At 48.9% G+C, this 16971-nt stretch overlaps 2 protein-coding genes across 4 annotated transcripts in view; both read right to left on the bottom strand.

Annotated features, from left to right (window-relative positions):
• Positions 1 to 13: 13 nt before the first annotated feature.
• Positions 14 to 8345, bottom strand: tmem115 (transmembrane protein 115). Of its 2 annotated transcripts, XM_084552641.1 has the most exons (5): positions 8178 to 8345; positions 7945 to 8106; positions 5424 to 6035; positions 4203 to 4567; positions 14 to 3819 (listed from the first exon to the last, which is right to left on the bottom strand). In XM_084552641.1, the coding sequence occupies exons 3-5, from the start codon at positions 5913 to 5915 to the stop codon at positions 3486 to 3488; spliced, it is 1191 nt and encodes a 396-aa protein (XP_084408767.1). In that variant the 5' UTR covers positions 5916 to 6035; positions 7945 to 8106; positions 8178 to 8345; the 3' UTR covers positions 14 to 3485. The 2 variants fall into 2 exon arrangements, with proteins under 2 accessions (XP_084408767.1, XP_084408768.1); XM_084552642.1 differs by lacking the exon at positions 7945 to 8106 and having other exon boundaries at positions 8141 to 8345.
• A 1968-nt stretch (positions 8346 to 10313) lies between these two features.
• LOC311494586 (helicase ARIP4-like) overlaps positions 10314 to 16971 on the bottom strand; it is a 32416-nt gene continuing 25758 nt past the window's right edge. For both annotated transcript variants that reach the window (XM_084553695.1, XM_084553694.1), the window contains exons 16-22: positions 16725 to 16930; positions 15108 to 15283; positions 14784 to 14980; positions 14486 to 14685; positions 14309 to 14398; positions 14121 to 14216; positions 10314 to 13854 (exon numbers count right to left, since the gene is read on the bottom strand). In XM_084553695.1, coding sequence (XP_084409821.1) covers positions 12764 to 13854; positions 14121 to 14216; positions 14309 to 14398; positions 14486 to 14685; positions 14784 to 14980; positions 15108 to 15283; positions 16725 to 16930 — 2056 coding nt within the window. In that variant the 3' untranslated portion in view covers positions 10314 to 12763. The remainder of the gene's footprint in view (positions 13855 to 14120; positions 14217 to 14308; positions 14399 to 14485; positions 14686 to 14783; positions 14981 to 15107; positions 15284 to 16724; positions 16931 to 16971) is intronic.

Below are 16971 nucleotides of genomic sequence, written 5' to 3'. Positions count from 1 at the left end.
TCCTGCCACGACAAAAACAACGAGTGAAATTTCATACAATCGTCTTTTATTTCATAAAGAGAAAAAGAAATAACAAAATTCTGTGCAACAGTCACAGTACAGAGAGAGAGAGAGAGAGAGAGAGAGAGAGAGAGAGAGAGAGAGAGATCATCGTTAGTGTGAATGAGATTCGTTGGAGCAAAAACAGAAACAGGTAAAAACAAAAGAAACTAAACATAGTGATTTATCTGTAACAACAGAATGAACCGATCAGCCTCATCAACAATCTGTCCATTCACCTCAGGACAGGAAGACAATGTTGACTCTGGCACCACTGGCCACTTCATTAGGTACACTAGTGACTGCTTTCTAAGCTTAATAACGTTGAGAGCGACGCAGGAACTGATTCATCTTGATGATCATAGAGGAGGCTAAAGATGAAGACCAGATCTAGTCTAGGGTGATTCACTAGTGTACCTAATGAAGTGGCCAGGGAGCGCACTGGCTTATCTTAAACCCTGGACACAGAGGTTTTATTGCCTGGTTGCTCTAGAAGAAGTCGAGTAGTGATTCTCTTCTACATTCAGGTACACGTCGTCTTCTCTCTCAACCACTGACCAGAAACCAACCAGGGAGAACGTAAAGTCTGGGGGGGGTTTTAAGAATCTGTTGAGTATTTTATTCCTTCCTGTTTGTCATACAGACGATATCCTTCTCAACAAGAGACATTTACAGTCAACCCAGAGATAAAAACATGAGGGACAGGAGGACGGGGCTGGACGTGGAGGTTTGTCACTGAAACTGAAACAAAGACAAGTGGACTCGTTGGGTTTCTTGAGACGTCTTTAGTTATAAAGACTAATGGGGTGGGGCTTTGATGCCGTGTCTTCCTCCAGGTCGTTGTGTGAACAGAAGTGAAACCTGTTTCTAATGGACGCTACGTGACACAGATGTTCCTAATAAAACGACCTGAACTACCCAACCAGGCTTCTACAACTCAAGAAGCTTCTTGGATGAAACGTCTTCAAGAAACTCTACAAGACTTTATTGACTCTACTTTGATCCAGTTTTATATTCATCAGAGACTGTCCATGAAGGTTCTCAGTCATCCAGGTCACGGTGTTTCCCTAAAACAAGCTGTAGAGTTTCTTGAAGATGTTTCGACCTAGTTCTTGAAGAAGCTTCTTGGATGAGTGCTGAAACGTCTTCAAGAAACTCCTAGAAAGTCCAGTTTGGATGAACCATGACCTTTTTGAAGACGTTTCATCCACGTTCTTCCAGATGTTTCTTCTGATCTGAAGAAGGTTCTTAGATGAGCGGTGAAACGTCTTCAAGAAAACCCAACCAGTCTAGGTGTCCTTGTTTCAGCTTGTTTATTGAACCTTCACACACCTTCTTGGATAGAACGTCTTTGCATAAACCACAACCTGAATGACTGTCGATGTCTCGTTGAGGTTCTCCAGGTGATGGTGCATCCGAAACAGTGAACTGAAACCAAAGAGAACCGGACTTTCTTGAAGACGTTTCATTCCAGTAGCTTCTTCAGTTCTGAGTGACCGGGGGGTAGTTGAGGGTTTTCAGGAGGACAATCATCCACAGATGTTCCTCACGGTCTGTTAGAGCAGAAGACTTGGATGAAACGTCTTCAAGAACCTCAACAAGTCCAGTCTCCTTTGGGTTCTACTTTGGATACACCTTGGCACAACGTCCAGACGTCTGCATCAGAATGAATTTGGCTGCACTGATGATGTTCCGTTGCCTCGTCTCCACTCGTACTATCTGACCTCTAAGTCCAGAGCACTCGTACAAAACCTGCTCCGTACATTTATTCTTCAGATATCTGACCTTTAGTGTCAAAAGGAACAAAAAGAAAACAGAAGAACACCACCACTCTAATATGGCTTATCACGACTCCACCAGAGACGAGGGCGCTGGTGTCAACAATCCACTCACGCTCTTCCTCGACACCACTCTAGGAAAGCTCCGCTCCAGACGCTAAGCTAAAAGCTAAAAACAAGGGAGAGGGGGGATTAAATTAGACTTCAGATTTGGAATCGCAAGAAATTAAATATGTATTTTAACCGCGTTCTACAGGTGAAGGACATTTAGTAGCGCTCAGGCGGACACGTGGAGGATAAAGCTGCTGGTAACTGAAACTAAAGGTGGAGCTTATGACGGTCGGTAAGGCCACTTTCCAAGTCGCTCCTCACAAAACAAACAGCAGAATAAATAAAGGCGTTAGTGATCCAGTCAGACCAGGAACAGTCTGAATGTACTCTGAGCCTGATCCAGTTTCTCAGCTTGTTTGAGATCTCAGGTGACATTTCATTTTAATATTAATTTACTGGAAACTGCAAATGAGTTTTAATCACAAAGGGACGGGAGGGGAACTGGGAATTCAATGATTGGATTGGTCACCACCACCACCGCTCAACAGGACGTCTACGGCCGACTGGAGACTAAATCACCTCTAGGTTCACGTTTAGAAAACCCAACTGCAATAATAATAATAATAATAATAATAATAATGTGAAAAGATGCAAACTGATTACTGATGAGAGTCCAACCGTTTCAAATACACATCAAGGCTCATTCTCACTTTGATAAAAGGTGCAACAACAACAACAGCAGCTCCCAGATCGCTGCACGGCGACCGCTACCATGATCCCACGCCCCAGATGTGTACGGGAGGATGAAAAGAGGAGGAGCTTAAAAACAACAAAATCATAAAACAAGATGGCCGTCCAGAGACGTGTGAGTGACGCGTTGGCGCCGCGTCTCGTTAGTCAGTTCCACAAAGAATCTGTTGATTTCGTTTAGTGATCACAAACTAAAAAAACGTTCTCCAACGCGTGACGACGACTTCAGGAGTTCAGAGGAAAGGAGACGTGGTCCGACTCTGTGAGAGGACATCCAGAGACGGCGTCTTCAGATGGTCCTGGTCCTGGAAACGTCTCTTCACCTGGCACTTCTTCTTTGTTTGGTATCGTTAGTTCATCAGCAGGACAGACCTGCAGCTTCTTCTTCTTCTTCGTTCTCCTTCTTCGTTCTTCTTCTCTGGTGGCCCAGGAGTTGGTCCGTGCTGAAGCCGTTTGTCGTGAAGCAGGAACTGGAGCGAGGATCCGAGTCTCTTTTTCTCGTGGCAGGCGACAAAAGAACAAATATGGCTGACAGTAGTTGCACACCCATTTTGTTATTTATTCAGAAAGCATAGAGACACACAAAGCAGTGAACAGAGCTCAGCGGGCTGGGGGTCATGTCCGGACAGGAGGGGAGGGAGGGAGGAGAAGAAAGTTCGCCCCGGCGTTTTACAACCAACACGTCTGAACTGAAACATCTGTACAGGGGTTTTTATTTTTTTTGGGCTCGGTGGCGTTGAGAGAGCGTTGAGAGAGCGTTGTATGAGCGGTGTGTTGTGTGTCTCTGAGTATACTGGTAGACTAGAACGGACTCGTGCCGGTGACACCAAACGGATCGTGCACTTCTGAACACGTCGGCTCTGTTCGCTATGATCTAGACGGCGCGTCTTCAAAGCTGATGATGCTGGACTCCGGGTGCTGCACGCCAACGCCGCCGCCGCCGCCCTGCGAGGACGCCGCCCCGCCGCCCTGCGAGGACGAGGAGGCGGAGGAGAGGGAGGCGCCGACGGCTCCGCCGGCCGTTCGGGGCGTGGAGGAGGAGGAGGAGGGGGAAGAGGGGTCCCGGCCGCCGTGGAGGAGCGGCTGCGTGTCGGTCCGGACCTCGTCCTCGTCCTCGTCCTCCTCGTCGTCCATGCTGGGCCAAGCCGACTGGTCCTCCACGCGCTTCAGACGCTCGTTCAGAGCTTTCAGGGCCAGTTGTCTACGAGAGAGATTAGAAAATAAAATAAATCAACCTCAGTTATGACTGATTAAATTACACATTATAGATGCACCAGCGTGTATTCACAACGATCAGCCACAACATTAAGACCAGGGACAGGTCTTAAGACTAGAAAAAGCTGTTGTTGGGTGATCCTGGTCTGAAGTGATCAGAACCAGTGGTCCAAGGAAGGAGGAGAACCGGAGACAGGGTCATGGACCAAGGATGAAGAAGAAGAAGTGTTGGAGGAAGAGGACGAGGCAGAAGAAAAGGATGAAGGGAATGAGGAAGAGGATGAAGAGGTCAAATCTGGTCCAAGGAAGAAGACGACTCTGGGTCTCACAGTGGACAGACAAGACTCGTTATTCTCTGCTCCGACTCACCTCCTCCTCTCTGCGTCCTGCGGGTCGGTCCCGGGGAGGCTGATGGTGATGGAGGAGGGGGCGCCCACGTCGTACCTCTTCACCATCTTCCGGCACACCTTGACCTTCACCAGGGCGGCGTGGACGAGCCCCGCCAGGAGCCCCACGGCCGGCTGCAGCGCCTCGGGGAAGAAGCTGGCGAAGGCGAAGTGGTCCGACATGTCCCCGCGGCCCCGGCTGTGCCTCTGGTAGAAGCGCAGGTAGACCCAGCCGGACAGGGCGCCGTAGCCGTAGGCCGCCAGCGGGGCGGCGCTGTCCAGGAGCCCGGACAGCCGCAGCAAGGCCAGGAGGAGGAGGACGAGAGCCGGGGCGGCTTTGAGCCTCACCTGGGACGGAAGGGGAGGAGACAGGTGATGTTTATTTGGGCGGGAATTTATGACGATCAGGAATGAGACAGAAAATAGACAAGAAACAGAGTTTAAAATGTTTTATATCTTTAAAATAATCAGCCAAGCTCGATGTTTAGTAGTTACTTCTTCTTCTACTGCTTTAATGGCGGTTGGCTAGCGTCAAAGCTACCCAGAGTAGAAGAAAAGGAAGAAGAGAGTAGAAGAAGAAGGAGGAGGAGCAGATGTCAGACAGTTAGTAAATAGCTGAATGTGAAGGTTTGGTGAGGGGGCAGTAAGGACTCAGATCAGGACGTCCCCCAAACCAGGAGCCTGGTCCTTTCAGGGACAGGGAATGAAGCTTAAACCGGACGGACGGAGCTCTTATCTGGACAGAGGACACAGAGTTTATTGCTCTGCAGAGGAGCAGGAGACTAAACTCAATAAATGTAAATGAGCAGATAAGACCGTGGACCGAGCTGAAGCTGCTTATCACGCTTTAATTAAACGCAACGTGGGCGGGATTATCATTTACTGCCACGATGAAAAGAAAAGCTGGGAGAGCGGCTCGGATGCAATAAACGTTAAATCACCAGAAGAATAAAATAAATTAACTGTACGTCCACTCTACTGAAGAAACTCCTGATCTGAAAGATCGGATATTAGTTCATAAAAGCTTTGGATTGTTTTTGGTTTTAAATTCGTCCTCTTGTTCGTAACCGTGTGATCGTGACAGAAGCTGCAGCTCTGAGACCGTCAGGACGGAGAAGAGCTGGACGGAAGTAAAGACACATGAGAGACGAGACACCTGAAGAAGAAGGACGACCTGAGCGGTGACCCCCAGCCCGGTCCTCACCTGTGGAACTCTCAGCACCGTCGTGTCTCCCATGGTTTGCTTCAGCGCCACCAGGACTCCTCCCAGAAACCCGGCCACGCCGTGCACGCGCACCGCGAACAGGTAGTCCAGGTCAAAGGTGGCCACGTAGGTGAGGAGGTAGGAGAGGCCCGCCAGGAGCCCCGCGGACACGTTGACCACCGCGAAAAAGATCAGCAGCTCCAGGGCGCCCCACAGAGGCTCCAGCAGGCGCCCGCACGCCATCACCGTCCCCACGCTGGCCGCCACGCCCCACACGTGCTGCTCCACCACGCCGTGCGTCGCCAGCGTCCACACCCAGAAGTTGGGCGGGAAGAGGTAGCCCGGCGTGACCGCCAGGGCGTAGGGCGTGTCGACGGCCCAGGACGGCAGGTAGAGCAGGACCACCACGGCGCTGATGGTCTTCACCACCACGCTGGTGCTGGCGAGGGCGGCCAGGAAGTGCTGCCGCGCCACCGGCAGGTAACGGTTCATGGCGGGAGGGGGGGCCGGGGGGGAGGGGCTGCGGTCGCTGGTGTGAGATTAAGAAAGCCAAGAGCAGGCGCGTCCCGACAGAATCCACGCCTCACGGTGAGCCTTCATCCGGGACACCGTCTGTGGAGAGGACGCAGGACACGTCAAATAAACACACAGGGACAATGAGGACGTTAAGACGAACTGTGTCTCTGTGTCTCTGTGTCTTATGAAGTAAAATAATAATAATAATAATAATAATAATAATACATTTTATTTAAAAGCGCTTTTCAAGATACTCAAAGACACTTTACATAAAAAGAACAACAGATCAGTAAAACAATGTGAAGTAGAAACAATAAAAACATTAAAAGCAGTTTTAAAAAGGTGAGTGTTTGTTGTTTGTCAGAGATTTGAAGGTAGGAAGAGTCGGTGCAGTCGTGTTTGGGGAGAGAGGTTCCAGAGGGAGGGGGGGCAGCATGCAGAGGGGGCTCTGTCGTCCCAGGTCGGGCGCTTGGTCCTGAGTGGTGGAGTGAGGAGGTTTGAGATCAGTGGGACAGGAAGGGGTCTGGTTATGGAGGAGGAGGAGGAGGAGGAGGAGGAGGAGGAGGATTATGAACTATTCCATCATTTGTCGTCGTCCTTTCTTGATGAACATTAACACCTGAAAGTTTAATCTAAGAACCAGAGAGTAGAGTACGAGTGGAGCTTCACTGTTAAGAATGCTCCTGTTAAATAACGGTAAAGAACTGACAGCAGGGTCGTCATTATGTTACTGTAACATTAACATATTTCTACTGCCATTAAAATGTACAGTTTGTGCTGTTATTGAAAAATACAGCGTTTACTGTTTGTTAAGATTACTTCCACAATACTTTACAGTCAACTGGTTTGTTTAAAAATATATTATAAGTCACAAAATCTACACAATCTACAGCTTTGAGAAAGAACTGGTCGTCTAGAGGGGGGGGGGGGGTCCACCCTGGACAGGTCTCCAGTCTATCTCAGGGCTAACACAGAGAGACACTCACACCTACGGCCAATTTAGAATCACCAATGAACCTAACCAGCATGTCTTTGGACGGTGGGAGGAAGCTGGAGAACCTGGAGAGAACCCACGCAGACACAGGGAGAACATGCAAACTACACACAGGAAGAAAGGAACCAGTCGGGCCGATGATGGACCTTTCTCGCTGTGAGGCATCAGTGCTGCTAACCACCTCTCCACTGTGCCGCCGGGCCGGGACAGATCCAGCTTCACATGTGTAGTTCAGGTTAAATTTCATCATGATATCGTGATTTAGACGGTTTTAGACGAATGTTTAGCGTTAAAATACTGTATTTTAGGAAAACGGTAAATCACTGTTTGTATTAACGGTAGAGGGACGTATTAAAAAATAACAGGTTGACGCTGTTGTTTTATGGATTCTGCTGTAAATTAACAGCGTTGAGAGAAAGTCTTGAACTGTGAAATAAAAACACACATTTGTGAAATAGAGAAGTTTGTGTGAGAGAGAGTCAAACTATATTAAGACAGGACCAGTGAGGATGAATTAAACTGATTTAATCTTCCTTATTATTCCAGGTGTACCTCTACACTACAGGTGTATCAGCTGTTTGTGTTGACTTTAAGGTGGAGCCGCTTCCTGCACTTTACGATATGATCCTGATCCTTTTCTGTGATTACTTTAAAACTGTGCTAAATGAATAAATAAAGTAAAATAATAGAGTCTGGGCCTTCCCAACATGTCTAACTCAGCCAGAGTCCAGTAAAGTGACAAACAGGCAGCCAGGCTGACTGAGTCCACGCTGCTCCTGAGCTGATAACCTCAGATAGCATCTCAACATCGAGCTAACGAGCTGTCGACCTTCAGACCGACGCTTACAAATCACCACCAGCCAACAACCAGGCGGCAGGAGCACAAACAAACCCCGAAACAAACACACAGTCCGTGGGTAACTTCTCCAGAAGCCCCCCTCCGGGCTGGGCTAGCTTGTAAACACTGCTAATGCTAGCTAGCTGTCAGAAGTCTAACGGCGGCTCACTCACGATGAGAAGCGGGAGAGGCTACGTCTTCGTCCGGGTGCGAGGTGGCGCAGCAGCCGTCGGTGAAAGCCGGTGGGTCGGAGAGCCTAGCCCGCGGAGCCCCGGTGCTCTCGGTGTGTGTACCGGGGCTAGCCCGAGGATCTCCCTTCAGCTAGCAACAGGCCCCTCAAAACAAACGTTAGGTTAGTCGTTTCCTAACCTGCGTCAGTTCCCGGATGTTTCTCTGGTTTTCATACTTCCGTGTTTTCCCTCGTCACTTTGTATCATCCTCCGGTGTTTTGTGTTGAGTTGTGTAGTTTTTAAATGGTGTTATCTCAGCAGGTAGTTCTCCTCCCTGTAACGGCGCTCGGCTAACACACAACCTGCGCCTTCTGCCACCGTCATCAGCGAACGGTGGAGGAAAAAAAAAAAAAAAAACGTCAAGTCACGTAACGTCTCAGCCGCAGAGCACTCTGGGAAACAGAGTCCAGCCCCGTTCTGGCGTGTACGCACACACAAACAGGGAACCTGACTCCTAGAATAGAGTCATAGTGAAGATTAATGAGGTCTGAGTCTAATAAGAAAGAAAAATAAATATTAAAATAATAAAAATAAAATAATAGTGACTGGCCACTTTATTAGGTACACTCAGGGGCGCCGCTAGGGATGTTGGGCCCCATGAAAAGAATCTTTACAGGACCCCCCAACACAGCGGCGAAAATTTTTGATGCTGTTTTACATACAATTATGCATTTTAATGGTATTTTTGACTATCATTACCATATTTGTGAAAGAAAGTTGACATGTACAGTAGGGGAAGAACTGAGCACTCTGAATACAATGGAATTCATTTTGATTCATTTATTTGCTGCAGCACTGATTCTTAAATTGGAAATAAACTCTTCAAATGAAAAAATAGCAATTATAATCAGTGGAGAGAAAGAAATCTCAGCAAAAACAAAAACACCATCAAATGGCCATATATGATTTCTCATCATTTAAGTAGAACTTAATATATGAAAGAATGGCAAATATATAACGATGCCGACTGATTCAAGCTTCGTTTTACCAAGTAATTTCCCTTGTGGATCAATAAAGTTTATCTAAGTCTAAGTTATCTAAGTTTTGCAACCTTGGCAGGCGTTGATGTTTCCAAAACAAATAAAGTTATTGTTACCAGGACATTGAAAATAAAACATTTGTGATTATATGTTAGTTAATAACTTAGTGTCATTATTTTTTCTGTATTATAATTTCATCATCATTAGGGGCCTCTCTGGGCCCCCCTCAATCATGGGCCCCTAGAATCCGTCTCCTTTACGCCCCCTTTTCGGCGCCCCAGGGTACACTAGTGAAAACACTCTAATACTATAACAGTCCTGCACTAAATCAGAAAACTCCTCAGGTCTTAAGTGCTGACTGTAAATATTATATTTATATTAAACTGTCACTGTCAACTGAAAGAACAAGCATACAATCATAATAACTGACCATTAATCAGAATCAGTTTAATAATAAAAGTGATCACTGCTATTCAAGCACTAGTTTAACAGTTTATGGTTCAGTCTTACATTTAGAAAAACATCAAGTTAACACATCTGGGCTGTAACAAGGACTCAGTGATGAGGTGAAGACTTTTAAATTGTTCTCTGGACTGAGGAGAAGTCCTGTTGGTCCAGCTCTTCATCTCATGTTGGACGTTACTGCAGCCTAATATAACTCTAATATAACTCTTATCACTGTTCAACAGGTCATCATTTATCATCATTTATCATTTATTTAAGGCAAAACATCATATTATATTACTCTTGGGGTGGTATCTGTGTCATCCTCAAGCTCGGGTCCTCTACCAGAGGCCTGGGAGTTTGAGGGTTCTGCTCAGTATCTTAGCTGTTCCTAGGACTGCGCTCTTCTGGACTGAGGCTTCTGATGTTGTTCCTGGGATCTGTTGGAGCCACTATCTTCAGATTGGGGGGGTCACTGCCCCGAGTGCTCCTACTACCACGGGGATCACGCTCGCCTTGACCTTCCACATCTGCTCCAGCTGTTCTTTCAACCCTTGGTACTTTTCAACCTTTCTCGTGTTTCTTCTTTCTGATGTTGGCGTCTGCTGGTATCGCCACATCTATCACCACCACCTTCTTCTGCTCTTTGTCTACCACCACTATGTCCGGTTGGTTAGCCAGGACCTGTTTGTCAGTCTGGAAGCTGAAGTCCCACAGCACCGTGGCCCTGTTGTTCTCAGCCACCTTCTGTGGTGTGGCCCATTGGGATTTGGGTACTTCTATTCCATACTGGGTACAGATGTTCCTGTACACTATTCCAGCCACTTGGTTGTGTCTCTCCATGTACGCTGACCCGGCTAGCATCTTACACCCTGCTACTATGTGCTGGACTGTCTCAGGGGCATCTTTGATCTGAGCAGCAGTTAAACTATATTATCGTGAGGAGTCAGTAAATGAGGAGGAGTTTTATTTAGAGCTTGTTTCTCTTTATTTACAAACTTCAAAAAAAACAAACAGCAACGACAACAAACAAAAAAACAAACAAACAAACAAACAAAGAGGATCTAAGGTCACATGACGTCATCGTCCACTGATAAATCTACACAACAGGCTTCAGCCGGAGCTCAGAGACAGCAGGTTTGAATCCTGGCGGTCGGCTGCTCCGGCCGCGTCCGTCCGTCCGTCCGTCATAAATAAATACGGTAAATTCAAGTAGAGGCTGTGATCTGACTGAAGAGCGAGCGGTCGGGGGGCGACGCAGCTCTGGTGGTGATATGGTAACAAAGGAAAAGCACTTTTTAAGGTCGGCCTGTGACCGAGCGTCCACCACAACGTGACTCGTCTCGTTTGGATCCTAATCGTCTGAGCTCATCAGCCACAAACAATCCAGCTCAGCGTTAACAGAATTTACTTTTATCATTAAAAAAAAAGAAGCTAAACCTGATTGGTCCACGCTGCAACGTGTGAGGAGGTTGAGCACAGGTTCACATGTGTTGGGTCAGACTGTCAGAAAACCAACAAATAATATGAGAATAAAAAACTTAGAAACAACAGAGAAACTGAAAAAAAAAAAAAAAAGACATTGTACAAAAATAGAAATACAAATGAATAAATATGCACCGTCATAAATAAATTAATTTGGTAAATTCAAACATTGTAAAAAGAAACAAAACCAAAAAGAAGCATAAGTAAACTAACAGTTTCAGTACGGAGAGAAAGAGAGAGAGAGAGAAAGAAATGCTTCGTCGTCTTCTTCTGACGACGACGTTTCACTTTTCAACAACGACGACGTCACAGGAGCTTTGTTAAAGGAAGGTCTGATGTTCAGTCTGAAGGAACGTGGTCGTTACGTACGGACGCAGACGTGAGTCAGAGCTGGAGAGAAGCTGTTTGGTCTCTTTAGACACGAGGCTCTTCTTTGTGAGCAGGATTTTATTAATTTATTTTTGGTATTTCAACCAGAAACAAAACTTTTCTTTTATTCTCTTAATCTCAAAAATGAAAAACTAAACGTTAACATCAGACTCTTCTGGTTTCATTTTTCACAAACGTAAATCTATTTGCTCTGAATCTTAAAGTGAAATCAAATGAACTCTTATTCATCTTATCTTATTTAAAAATCCCAGCGAGTCGACGGACCGATGGAGGCTCCTCACGCGTTTCTGTGCATTTTGGCGAAAGCTGCACAAAGGTTTGGTTTCACCGACAGATGAGATGAAGGAGGAGAACGTGACTGATCTCTGGACCGAGCTGCTCTTCTCTTTAATTCCTTTTCTAACCTTTAAAGAAATAAAAAACAAAAAACACGACAACGCAGATACAGACGCTGCGACGAGCGTAAACTCCTACAGGTGTCGAGCTCAGCTTCCCCGGGGTCGTACAGACACACGTATAGGCTAGAGTGAGTTAGTTTTGCATGGTTTTCTCTGGAGGCTACAGTAAGACTGTGGGTGACTCTCTCACAGTTGACATTCAGAACGGCTGGAGGCAGAAAGGCATTTTCTGTTGGTTGAGTTCCCTCCGCTACGAGGAGGAACGGTCGCCTCGCTGGAGCACAGTTTTCTTCTCGTTATCACCTGGCTGCTTTTAGGCAAAAGTAAGATTACATCAATAGAAAATACACTCAGAGAAAAAACAAGAAAGAAAGAAAGAAAGAAAGTTCTTCCCACGTCTGATGCCTAAATAGTCTCTTCAGATAAAAAGGCCTGGTATGAAGGCATTTGATTAAGCGTACATTCTTTCACTGGAGTTTTAAAGTTGATTCAACGTCATCCTGTCCCGTCCCGTCCCGTCCCGTCCCGGCAGTGAATCATTAAGTTCGATCAAAACGTTTCCTAAAATCTTTAAGAAATATTCAGTAGCAATACTCAACAAGTCACAGACGCTAACTAATGTTACTACCAGCTAACGCAACGGTCAAACCTCTTAGTTTGATTTGAAGCGGCTCCAACGCTGCCGTCGTCTGTTTCATCGGCTGAAAAGCGAAACTCTTGAACATTTAGCGAAGCTGCAGCGAGAAAGTCAACAGCACAACTAGTGGCCAGGTGTGGTCACTGCAGGCCCAAACTCAGCAGGACTCAGTCCAGTGATTAACGCGTCGATGCTGCTATTGGACAAAAAGAACAAACACAAACCAACTTGGAAGCCCACAGTCCTCTGCTTCTATTCCCTCCACGTTTCATCTTGTGATTTTCAGGATGTGTCGCTGGGCGTCCGGTCTGCATTCAGAGTCTTCACAGGAAACTCTTCAGGTCGGGGGTCGGGGGTCGGGGGGTCGGGGGGTCGTCGTTATTTTTCCCTCAAAGCCTTTTAAACTCGTGTCCCGGCAGGTAAGGAGTTCACTGCCCCCTCACCTCGATGATATCGTCGTCGTCGTCGTCCGAGCTGCTGGCGCTGCTGACGTCGCCGCCGTTCACCACAACGGGGCCCCGGTGGCCCTCGGACCGAGCCGAGGGGGAGAAGGAGGAAGGCGATGATGAGGAGGAGGAGCTGGAGGCGGCAGTGGGAGGGTACTGCGACAGGAAGCTGGCTCCGGCCGGACCGGGAGTCGCCGCCGGGCCGGGCAGCCCGCCGGGGAGCATGGAGCCGGCGTAGAGGCCGGCCAGAGACGGGCTGTAGGACAGAGGGAAGCCTGACGGGAGCATCCCGGCCATCCCGGCCATGCTGGGGCTCAGCATGAAGGGCGGCAGGGCGCCTGGAAGCGTGCTGGCAGAAGAAGATGATGATGAGGAAGATGAGACAGCAGGAGCGGCGGTTGTTGTTGTCGATGGCGAGGAGGAGGAAGAAGAAGGAGAAGAAGACGTGGGGACGCCGCTGGCTCCGCCGAGGCCGAACAGATCCGGGTACATGTAGCTGGGGTCCCTGAGCTGAGTGTGGGGGGGCTGGAAGTAGCGTGAGCCCGCCCCCATGAAGAGGGGGTGCCGCAGCGACCCGGCCAGCATGGTCGAGTTGAGGCCCAGGGGGGGCAGGCCGTAGCCCCCAGAGAAGGGGAAGCCTTGGGACGCCAGAGGAGCTGAGGAGTGTTTCCCAGAGGACGGCTGCTTACTGGCTCGCTCATCCAGGGACGGGGTGGACGCCTTACGCTTGGAGCTGGTCCTCAGGTCCTGGGCGGCCGTGGCGTCCATGCTGGGCTGGATCACGTTAGCGGCGTCGTGGAGGTTCAGGCTTCCACTCGACAAACCGCCGCCGCCGTTGGTCTGGGGCGGCGGCTTGGCGGAGGGCGGGTCGCTCTCCGGCGCCCTCTCTGGCTGGACACCAGCACCGCCCCCCGTAGGTCCTCCCGTGTAGCGCTGCAACTCACTGATGATCTCTGGGCCGTCGGGGGAAAGAGGGCGGGGCAACGATTTGGAGGGAACTGGCTGCTTCCTGTCAGGTGACGGGCAACCGTTACTGCCATTGGTGGTGAGCTCCAGGGGCGTGGCTTGAGAGTCTGGTTAGAAACAAGAGACGGAGACATGAATGAATGAAAGGCCACATTTTAGAGCAGGAGGAGGTCAGGCTGGATGGTGGGTGAACAAAGCACACGACCGCGTTCTGAAACACCAGGAAGTGGTCTGGCCCTGACAGCCACGTATCCCAGAATGCATTTCATGGGCACCACTGAGTCCTAGCTACCAGGTACATATATAAATCTAGAGTTTCTGTTCTTAGTGTTGATAACCGACTCAGCGTAGGACAGTAAATGCATCATGTTACCTTTGGGAGGCGCTGTTGTGCCCTCTTCCCCTAGCTTAGCCTTGTTAGCCGCTCTGATGGCAAAGATTCGTCCGTCAGACGTCCGGATGTACGTCCCTGAAACAGACGAGGAAGGAAATGATCAGTACGCTCAGATTAAAGTTAATAAAAATAGTTTCATATGAGACGAAGGAACAAAGCTCTGCTACCTTTGGTGCCTCTGATGACGTGGATACTCTCTCCAGCTGTGATCCTGGCCTGGACGTCCGTTGAGCTGTTGGTGCCTGGAATCACGATGTCTAAAAAATATATATATAAATAAATAACTTAATAAAATAAAAATGACTCAAAGAAAGAACAAACGTCTCAGATCTAAATGCTCCTACCAGTGGTGGTGACGATCTTCTGCACAAACACGCCGGCCTTTTGCAGGCAGTTGACAGGGAACCCTCCCAGGCCGGACCTGGAAGCATCGGAGCCGGGGGCGGAGCCTGAGGACGCCTGGCGGGGCGTCATGGGGACCGGAGTGGACTGGACCGGCCGGACGCTGGCCACCGGCTTCTCCTCAGCGCGAGTCGGAGGACGCCTGAAGAAGAGAGAGAGAACGCACCTCGGTTAAAAACAACAAACAAGAAAGGAGACGGTTAGATTTAGAGACGACTGAAGCAGCCGAGGGGGACGGACCAGTTCCTCTGGCTGAAGGCGGGGATGTTGGTGAGGCTCTGGTCGCTGGCGGGGTAGTAGTGGGCGTAGGACGGCCGGGTGTACGGCACCGAGGCCCTCTTCTCGTCCTCGTAGCCCTTCTTGGCGGCTTTCTTCTCGGCGCTGCTCAGCTTCAGCTCCCTGCGGTCCATCAGCAGAGACTCGTGGGGGAATGGTTGCTGGACGGGACGAGGGAGAAAGACGAGTAAGACACGCATGAAAGGAGAGAACCACAGAAGACAGTGGACCCAACCTGCTACTAGCCAGGTGTACTACTTCTACCAGCCTCTAGGGGGCATCATCTACCTTAGTGATCAGGTTGGGGTAGAGGTGCAGCGCCTTCCTCAGGACGCTCTCCACGTCGTCCTGCGCCTGCAGTCGGACCTGGGACGGGTCCGGTTCCTCCTCCACGAAGTGAAGCAGAGACTCGACCTCCCTCCGGGTGAAGGTCAGCACGGGGTTCAGGTCGTCCACGACTCGGTCTGGACGGACGGACGGACGGACAGAGGGACGGACGGAGAGGAGGGAGGAAAGAAAAGAGGACGTTAGCGTTGGACATCAGGACAGAAATCACAGACGTGAAGCTCTTGAGACGAGAGCCTCTCAGCTGAAGAGGTTAAAGTCAGAGAGGATTATTTATAGTCAGAGGCGTCTAGACGGAGGTTTGATTACTGACAGAGCTGTCCTCTGAGGGACATGTCTCTGGACTGAGCTCAGAGCTGTCCTCTGAGGGACATGTCTCTGGACTGAGCTCAGAGCTGTCCTCTGAGGGACATGTCTCTGGACTGAGCTCAGAGCTGTCCTCTGAGGGACATGTCTTTGGACTGAGCTCAGGATTTATGTTTGATTTTAAGTTTGTAGCACGTGTTGTCAGACTGATGAAGATGTTGATCTGTCATGAACACATCTCTGGGTGAGGTAGTACTGGTAGTAGTAGTAGTAGTACTGGTAGTAGTAGTAGTAGTACTGGTAGTAGTAGTAGTAGTAGTACTAGTAGTAGTGGTACTGGTAATAGTACTGGTGGTAGTAGTAGTAGTAGTACTAGTAGTAGTACTACCCGTCTGTGTCTCACCAGACATGCCCTGCTTGGAGTACTGGTAGTAGTACTAGTAGTACTACTACCAGTACTACTAGTAGTACTAGTAGTACTGGTAGTAGTAGTGTTACCCGCCGGTGACTCACCAGACATGCCCTGCTTGGAGATCTGGTAGTAGTACTAGTAGTACTGGTAGTAGTAGTACCCGTTGGTGACTCACCAGACATGCCCTGCTTGGAGATCTGGTAGTAGTACTAGTAGTACTAGTAGTACTGGTAGTAGTAGTACTCCCTGACTCACCAGACATGCCCTGCTTGGAGATCTGGTAGTAGTACTAGTAGTACTAGTAGTACTGGTAGTAGTAGTACCCGTTGGTGACTCACCAGACATGCCCTGCTTGGAGTACTGGTAGTAGTACTAGTAGTACTGGTAGTACTGGTAGTAGTAGTACTCCCTGACTCACCAGACATGCCCTGCTTGGAGATCTGGTAGTAGTACTAGTAGTACTAGTAGTACTGGTAGTAGTAGTACTCCCTGACTCACCAGACATGCCCTGCTTGGAGATCTGGTAGTAGTACTAGTAGTACTAGTAGTACTGGTAGTAGTAGTACCCGTTGGTGACTCACCAGACATGCCCTGCTTGGAGTACTGGTAGTAGTACTAGTAGTACTGGTAGTACTGGTAGTAGTAGTACTCCCTGACTCACCAGACATGCCCTGCTTGGAGATCTGGTAGTAGTACTAGTAGTACTAGTAGTACTGGTAGTAGTAGTACTCCCTGACTCACCAGACATGCCCTGCTTGGAGATCTGGTAGTAGTACTAGTAGTACTAGTAGTACTGGTAGTAGTACTAGTAGTACTGGTAGTAGTAGTACTCCCTGACTCACCAGACATGCCCTGCTTGGAGATCTGCCGGTCGTAGATCTTCTTCTCCAGCGTGAAGTCGCAGACGAGCCGGTAGATGTGACACTTCTTCTTCTGGCCGTAGCGGTAGACGCGGCACACGGCCTGGGCGTCGTGGCACGGGTTCCAGGACGCGTCGAACACCACCACCCGGTTCGCCCCGATCAGGTTCACTCCCAGACAGCCCGCCCTGACAGGAACACACAACGTTATCAGACGACGGTCAGGTTA

Source organism: Chelon labrosus (assembly GCF_963514085.1).
Source record: "Chelon labrosus genome assembly, chromosome: 10".
NCBI lineage: Eukaryota > Metazoa > Chordata > Actinopteri > Mugiliformes > Mugilidae > Chelon > Chelon labrosus.
The sequence above is the reverse complement of the archived record's forward strand: the minus strand, read 5'-3'. Positions and strand labels throughout refer to the sequence as shown.

Bases quoted from the DNA above. Each gene is read 5' to 3' on its own strand.
- tmem115 (XM_084552642.1), bottom strand. From the start codon at position 5,915: ATGAACCGTTACCTGCCGGTGGCGCGGCAGCACTTCCTGGCCGCCCTC. The intron at 4,568-5,423 runs GTGAGGACCGGG...CTTCCGTCCCAG, and splicing joins CGGTGCTGAGAGTTCCACAG to GTGAGGCTCAAAGCCGCCCC. The intron at 3,820-4,202 runs GTGAGTCGGAGC...TCTCTCTCGTAG, and splicing joins CAGGACGCAGAGAGGAGGAG to ACAACTGGCCCTGAAAGCTC.